The 8595-nt window shown below is 35.5% G+C and overlaps 1 protein-coding gene across 2 annotated transcripts in view; it reads right to left on the bottom strand.

Moving 5' to 3' along the window:
• Positions 1-216: 216 nt before the first annotated feature.
• Positions 217-8595, bottom strand: part of LOC150082942 (protein spire homolog 1-like) — a 295803-nt gene continuing 287424 nt past the window's right edge. Inside the window, exons 15-16 of one of the 2 annotated variants that reach the window (XM_090376924.1) lie at positions 1319-1778; positions 217-328 (exon numbers count right to left, since the gene is read on the bottom strand). In XM_090376924.1, the coding sequence (XP_090233050.1) occupies positions 323-328; positions 1319-1778 (466 nt within the window). In that variant the 3' untranslated portion in view covers positions 217-322. Of the gene's footprint in view, positions 329-1262; positions 1779-8595 lie in introns of those variants that run through there. The other variant, XM_090376923.1, reaches the window with a different exon arrangement.

Genomic DNA, 8595 nt, shown 5'->3' with positions numbered 1-8595 from the left:
ATACAATAGTGTCTTCCATTACCAAAGAGGCTTTTCCCACATCTTTTCAAACCAATAAAACTCTTGTTATAAAATAAGAACAATTCTTGCCATTCTGGTTCTTTACTAGTGCTTGTGAAGTTTCTTTTGTGATCTTTAAAACTGGAACTACAGAAGCATAACTTAATGCTTTTGCAGGCTTACCATGCTTCAATAGTTAAGTGCATTATATTCCTTCATAAAAATTAGGCTTTTCCATTAATTTATCTAAACCTATACTTTTCCCTCCTTCTTGCCTTCATAAATGAATGGCATCATCCAGTTCCTCCCAGAAGAGAAACTATTACCACTGTAATGAAATAACTAATTTTTTTAAAACAATTTTAACGTTTCAAAAGCATTAATGCTGAAAACTGAAAATGCTGGAGAAAACAGCTGCATGTCTTTAAGGGCCTTAATTTTATATTTTAATGGTTGAAATAACTGAATAAAATTTTAAAAAAGTTTTTGATCACACTATAAATCATATTGAAACAAAATGGTGCATTAATATTTAATTATATACCATTCAAATATTAATTTTCTGAACAGAGATTAGTAATCCTTTCAGTAATTAGGTACACATTTATCCAAAATAAAATTTAATTAATATTTTCATAGGAGAAAGAGATATGTGGAGAGGGTGCCACAAAATACAGCACAATATTCATGCAAAATTGAGAGAAATAATTTTAGTAGTGATTTTTAATGTCTTCATTTCTATCTAATAACTATCAAAATGGCTTCCAAAATATTGTTCATAATGTTGATATTTTAATTTTGTATGTGTGTATACTACTTTTGGAGAATGACTGGAAGATGTGCTTGACTTTAATAATAACTTAGTTTTGAAACTTAACCTTATATTAAAAGTAGCAGGAAAAAACTAAGTACTATCTTATTTACAAATTTCCTGCAGTGAATCAAAGAAAGCATTATGCAACATTAAAAAACTGGCTTGTAATATGAAGTAAAAATTTTAAGTAACTAATTTAAGCAGTTTATCACAAATAGTCAATTTAAGTTGGAATTACTTATTCACTGGAAATTATATTACAGAAAACAAAAGAATGTTAGTTTTTTAATTACTATACATCTAATTCATTTAACTTTATACATTAATCAGACACTGTACAGACAAAATATCTCAATATATATATAATTTACTATTACTTTCTGTTCTGTAAGTCATTATTGTATTGTGGTTTAGATTCGAAATTCAGTCTTCTATAAAGTCACAGTTGGAACTTCAAATAGTTAGTTTAAAGTTTTAAGCCACAGATGAAAGATGATGTCTTACTTTTCTTCTTGTTATATCTAATGGTGAGGTTTCATCAGGAGAGTGGGGTGGAGTCTCAGCAACTGGAGACATACAAGAAGCTGCTGCAGCACATGAAATGGCTCTTTTCTGTGACCAACTTTTGGTATTTTTTCTCCTTTGTCGAGGAGTAACATTATTACGACTTGCTAAAATTATATGACACACCATCCCTTTACAATCTCGACAAACTGTCATTAGTGGTCCTTGAGATTTTTCTTGTGATGTCTTTTCCTCACGTGGAGGTAAGTTGGTTTCATGATGAACAGTTTTTGAACGCAACAGTGGTGCTCTTCGAAGTGACATTTGGGATTTTTGTTTTTCTTTGTCAGTACACAAAACATGAATTGATCCAGAATGCCTAAATTTATGCCTCTTTTGGCTACTTGTGGCCTTTTCTGACTTAAATGGTAGTGTTGCAGAAACACGTGATGAAGAGGACCTAAATTGTGTAATAAAATTATGTAATTAACACTCATTCTTAAAAAAAAAAACTAATTTGAACAATTACAATTATATAGGTTGTACACAAGTAAGGAAATATATTTGATATTAAATCAAATATATTTCCTTTCCTTATCAGTTTTTTTTTTTTAAATTAGTTGTAGTAGTACAATTTTGAAGGTTGTAGTAGTACAACCTTCAAAACATTGCTGAGACATCTTACAGGTTTGGATTTCTGGGGAAAGGGGGATCTTAGTAAGACTCCAAAGAGGACTTATCCTTCCCCCTTCCAAGATTTTTCTCAGCATTTTTACTGTCCATTCCAACCCTGATCCTACAAGAATCTGTCTGTTTTTAAGGAAAAGGAAACTAATTTTAATGCTTACTTGCTACAATAGATTGGTTTTTGAAAGACAAAGTTGCACAAGAGCAACCATAGAAATTATGGCTACAGTTAACCACAGCAAATAAATTTGAACATAAGCCTGCACAATTAAAAATAAAATGTGCATTTATGGTGGCAGCATGTGAGCTTGATCTTCAAATGTGCATTGAAGTCTCTATAATATGTTGCCCTAGGATAAATTTTTTTTTTAAAGTAAGCACTGAGGCAACTAAACCTTGAGATATCAGTATATCACAACTATAAATTTCTTATACATGGAGGAAAAAATTTTTTTCTATAACTCTGCCTGACGTCGACTAACTATAATCCTATATCAAAAAGCCTTAACAGATAATTCCACTTGTCTTCAATAGGCAAATCAGACCTTTACCATGTGGGTGATCAATGGCAGAGCGGCTATACTATGATGGAGACTACTGCATAGGGAAATACTCTTATGATTTAATTCATAAATCAGTTTTTTTTTTTTAGATATGTCTTCAGTTATGTCAAAAAACAACACAATGATATATTCTAATCAAATTCCATTTCATACACTAATATGGAGAACATTCAACTTCTGCATAATTGTAATACTGAGAATTCTAAAAATAATCTCAAAAACAGAAATAATAAGGTTAAAAAAAAAGCACAATCAGCAAAGCACTGTTTGTGTTTTGATGCAACATATACTAAAACAAATTAAAACATTATTCAACAGCCACGACTGATCAAATAAAGGCATTTGAGTTTCTAACAAGACAAAATAAGAGTTTCCACTGTGGTGAGGGATCCTTCACTAACCTCACTATGATATCTTGAAACTAAGATATATCCTCTGTTTTTGTGGGCTGCAATGTCACAGGCAGATCATCTTATTCTGTTCTAGGCTTTTCAGTTCTGAAATTACTACTTCCATATACAATCTTTCTTATCAAATAGACTCGATGATAATACACTATACAGAAAACCACTTAATGCGTTTCTTTTTAAAGATTCAAAGCAACATATTGTGGTAAATTACAGTGACTAAATGAACCTTCTTTCAACCCTTTGACTGTAGCACGGCATCTGTAGATGCTATTTTTAAAAATTTTACATTTTTTAATTTGCAAATAAAATTATATTCTCATACATACTTTCCCCATCAATTTTTTCCAAATGACGATACAGTACTATCTGTTTTCATTTCAATTTATTAAAATTACAAGAGATTAACTGGTTGGTATCTGACAGATGCAACAAAACCAAATTTTTTTTTTTTTTAGAAGGGAGCATTATAAACATTGCTTATTCAGCAACTATAATTTGTAACCCCCTTTAGGGTGGGTGGTGGCATAAATTATGGATAATATATCTGCAGAAGCAGCATATAGAGGTGTGGCAATAAAGTTACTGGACTGGTGCAATAAAATGAACACAAAGTAAAGGAGCTCAGAAATGGTTATATTTTTATCCAAAGTATAATCACCACTTCATTGAATGCACTCATTACACTGTTCTACATCCTGAAATTTCTTTCCTTTGAGGGCAGCTTTCACCTTGGCAAAGAGGAAGAAGTCTGCTAGTGTCAGAATGGGAGATTAGGGTCGAGGTTGATCTGAATGATGTTTCATCAGAAATGTCGCCACAACAGGTGTGGAATGGGTGAAGGCAGTGTTTTTGTTGTGCAACGAGAAAAAGCTACCTGTCTCTTGAAACTGCAGCCTCACTAGGAAACATGCTTCGATAGTCTTTGAAGTATCTATACGTACAATGTAACACTGACTTGCTCCCTTCAGGTACAAACTCCTTGTGAATCACACCCTGTTTATCAAACAACATGATCAGCATAGTCTTGATACTGGACTTCTGTAAATGAAACTTTTTGGGCATTGGTGATGACTTTGAAGTCCACTGCATACTCTTAAGCTTCGTCTCTGGGTCAATGCTGAAACACCCAATACTCACCTCCAGAGACAATATAGTCGAGGAAATTAGGATTGCCTCAACAAGTCTGGATTAAGTTTTTGCATGATGACATTCTTCACTGCTTCTGCTCATCCACGAGGCTGTGCAGCACAAATTTTGCACAGGCAGTCCTTTTTCTGAAAATCTTCATGCAGAATTTCACACATCATCTCCTTATTCATATCTAACTTATCATTCTGAGGTTCAAATGTTCCACAATTGCACAAACTTTTTCAACTCTGTCCTCATTTCGAAAAGTTGACAGATGTTCACTTTTTAGGTCACTGCGAACGCCTTCACATCCATCTTTGAACTAGTTATACCATTCAAACACACTGGTGAAAGAGAGAAAAGGTTCATCACCATAAACAGTTTTTAGCATTTCATATTAGTAACGGCCGCATGGTGCAAGAAAGCCTATGGCTTATGCTGCACCAGCCTAAAAAAAAAAAAAAAAAAAAAAATGTTTATGTTACTGTTAAATTTTTGTATTATTCCAAATTAAACTGTTTCATTAATTATGATTTGCATTATTCATCTTACTTTTCATTATTTGAAATAAATAATATGTTTCTGTTGCAGATTTTCCCAGTTTGATATTCATTGCTCCATTGTAAAATCACAACGTGGAACATCAATGCTATGAACAAAGCTGATTGTTACTTGCAACTTGTCAAGACTACTGGAAAATCTCCGTTTTTTTTTTTTTTTTTGATTTGGTAGTTGTTGGCGCATCGGCTTCTGTGGCCATATTGCACCTCCCAAGGTTTTTGCAGTACTTTGATCCAAGCCCGAGGCGGAAATCGAACCCGCGACCTTTGGGTTGCCGGGCAGGTACTTTACCCACTCGGCTAGCCCGGTCGGCCGGAAAATCTCCGTACCAGCATCTTTTGGAGATAGTTTGAACTACAATATACCAATTCCAATTTTCAAACTCATCAAATATGATTGCGACAGCACCAGTCCAGGAACTTTATTATCACACCTTGTAATTTGTAGATATTTTTTCTGAAGAATGAACTTTTTTTCCCCTCCTCTCGCAAGGGGAAGGGATTTGTTGAAAGAAAAGCTGAAAGCTGTGGGAAAGAGAGAAAGGCATAACAGAAAAGAAAAAAAAAAAGATGCATACAGCACAAGAAATTTCAAATAATGAAAAGTGAGATGAATTATGTAAATCATAATTAATGAAACAGTTTAATTTGGAATAATACAAAGATTTAACAGTAACATAAACATTAAAAGATACCTTGCACTTTGACACAACTGTGTGTTATCTGAAAAATTTCTCAGATTACAGGTAGATACTTTCTTGTTAACTCTGCTAAAGGAGTAGCAAGAGTATAGCTGTTTTTGTAACTTGCAAGTTTTAAGTTTAATTTTTTTCAAAAGAGGTATGCAAATGTATTGAAATGCAAGTTAACTCATTAATTACAAACTCTCTCCAGAGTCTGTCATTAGTGGGTTTGAATCTGGATTTGTAGGCATCCATTTGAGGCTTTAATGAACTCAAGAGTTACTGTTTATGAGCCAGTGAATAATTTTTTCGGCCTTGCAAGCAGGGGAAAAAAAATTCTGATCCTGCTGGAATATACACTGTTGTACACTAAAAATGTCATGTTGGTAAAATTTGCACTTATCGTAATGCTTTTTAAACAAAAACACTTCTGAGTGTGGCTATCATGTGAAACTTTTCACCAAACAATGACTGATACAGGTTGTTTTTGTTGTTAGGGTTTTATGGTGCAAGAGCTACACAGTACAAGAGCTAATGCATCTACCTTATGGTATTCAGATGAGCAAGTTTCTGCTATTAGAGAAATTTAAACATTATAGCATTTTATCTGTTTCAGAAAGAAGAAAATTCTTGCCACTTGCAGATCATCAGGGTGGGTCAGGGAGTAAGTAGTATTTGTCTTGAGAAAAATGTTGCTTGTCATGCTGTATCACGTAAAGGGCAGCAAGTTGGGTCTTACAATTTGAGCATTGGGGTGGATTAGAAGATTTAAGTAGGCAGGAGTGTGTTAGATGAATCTGGCCCATCCTTAATCTAGTTGGTACAACTTCATGTCTATCATTGCGAAAACTGGTTTTCCAAAGCTTAAGGATTGGTTTAATGGTATATAGCTTATTGTTCGCTTGGATATGTTTGTTTGTTTGTTATTTGGTTTTTAGGAGCATTAGCAACTAAGGCCATATTGCTCCGGGACATGCGGTGGTCATTCCCTGACCTTTCCACATCCTCCATATTTGGTAGTCATGGGCTCGAACCCCGGTCTATCAAGAAACGTGTGCTACGCACTGCTGCTCCTGCCCACCTGGCTACGGATGTGCCTCACTTGGATATGCTGCCAGCTGCTCTGTTGCCATTTTTCAATACATTGTTCTTTTATGTAGATTTATAATCATTTAAAGGTATTCCTAAAGGAAGAGTCAATAGGATCTAATGCTCCTTTGGCAGTGTTGTCTGCATATTCATTCCCTGGAATCCCATGTGACTATGGACTATGTCCATTTCCCATGTCCCATGTAAAATGGACAACTTGTTATCATTAATTTTTACCAGAGTATCCTAAATTTGCTTGGGTAACCGATTATTTTACTTTTCCCTCTGCTGTATAATTTGGATTGTGCTGATTGAGTCTATATATATATATATATATTATTTATTATTAGCCATATGGTGCAAGGAAGCCTAAGGCTTTTGCTGCACTGGCCAAAATATAAAAAAATTTCTGAGTTACCCTGAGAGAGAGAGAGAGAGATTATTATTATTATTATTTGTTTTTTTTTTTTTAGGAGCATTAGCAACTAAGGCCATATTGCTCCGGGATATGCAGTGGTCATTCCCTGACCTTCCTGCATCCTCCATATTTGGTGGTGACGGGCTCGAACCCTGGTCTAATCAAGAAGCGTGTGCTACGCACTGCTCCTCCTTCCCACCTGGCTACGGAGGCGCCAGAGAGAGAGTGAGAGAGTCAGAAGTAGAAGGACAGATATGCTCTATATATGTTTGAGAAAAGAGTGCTCTGTAGACTGGATGATTTGTTGTCCTTTTATTTTTGTAGCACAGTTCAAGAGGAGTGTTTGTCTATGTAGCAATACTGGGAATTTGTTAGCTTTAGTATATAAACCCTGTCAGAGTTTACATGCTGAAGCATATAAACTCTGAACAGGGGATGCATGGTAGGCACCAATTGCAAGAAATAATGATTTAGTTTCCCCTGAAACTAAATCATTACTTAGTTTCAGGGGAATCCTCAACGATCTTTTGAACAGCTGCTGCTTTACGATGCTCAGTGTTGCATTTCTCCCTTTTAGGGAAGCATGGCTTGCCTGTGTCATCTTTGGGTAATTTTTTTCTTCTAACTTCCATGTAGTTTGATTTGGTCTGAATTGAATCAGATTTGGATGCATTGTTCTTTTGTTAAGAAAGTCTGCTGTACTATTATTAGTGTATATACAGCTTTGGCTTGGGTGAAGTGTGTATTGAAGGTGTAGCAGACTATTGATTTTGCACACTCAGCTTTTGATTCAATGGGAAGAACAGTTACCTGTTTGTACAGCAACCAATATTTCCCTCTGAGTGATTGCAGCAAAAGTTGGCTTCTGATTGGCTGGATTTTTTGGTCCTTTTCCAGAGAGGACACTCTCTGGAGCATGTGAGCTCCTCACCACAGTTAGAGAACTTTGGTGTGTTCGTCATGATGTCAGTATTGGGGGGGGGGGGGTGTAGTTGATCCACAGTTGATGCAGGTAGTCATTCCATACCATTACAGATAGCTTGGGAGTGTACAAACTTCTAGCATCTTAAAGCACAGTAAGGGATTTGGAATATATGGCTTAATATGACAGTTCTGCTAGCCTTTTATTGTTGCTGGTGGCTTAGGATTGTCAAATGTAAGGATTATGGTTCACGTAGGGCCTAATACACCGCTCAGAGAACTGCCTGCATAACCAGATAGGTAAACAAGGTTACGTTCAGTGATGCTCCCTCTCAACATATGAAGAGTAGCATGCGGGGAGAAAACAACTGTCATTCCTCACAGTTGTTGTTATTATTAGCAAATATTATTAGCATTAGCATAGACATTTGATGCAAGCTTATGCAGCATCAGCCAAAAAAAAAAAAAAAAAAACACACCACTTCCACTTCACCCCTCTGTTCGTTCTAAATACCTGTCCAGCTGAGCCTTAAACTTATTTAGGCTATCAACTTCCACGACAAGGGATGGAAGTCTGTTCCACCAACCAACCACCCACTGGCTAAAGGCAAATTTCTGCATGTCTATCCTACATCTGTCTTTTCTCAATTTGAATTTATGCCTTCTCAGGTGATTATTCTGAGCAAGAGGAAGAATCCCATCAGCATTGAGCATGCTCAAACCATTCAAGGCTTTATACACCTCTATTCACCTTGCTGGTGCCTATCTCAAGACACTATAATTTGCAAAACTTAAGCCTTTCTTCGTAAGAGCATCCC

This window comes from Mastigoproctus giganteus, chromosome 7, assembly GCF_048544385.1.
Source record: "Mastigoproctus giganteus isolate SK-2022 chromosome 7, ASM4854438v1, whole genome shotgun sequence".
NCBI classification, from domain to species: domain Eukaryota; kingdom Metazoa; phylum Arthropoda; class Arachnida; order Uropygi; family Thelyphonidae; genus Mastigoproctus; species Mastigoproctus giganteus.
The sequence above is the reverse complement of the archived record's forward strand: the minus strand, read 5'-3'. Positions and strand labels throughout refer to the sequence as shown.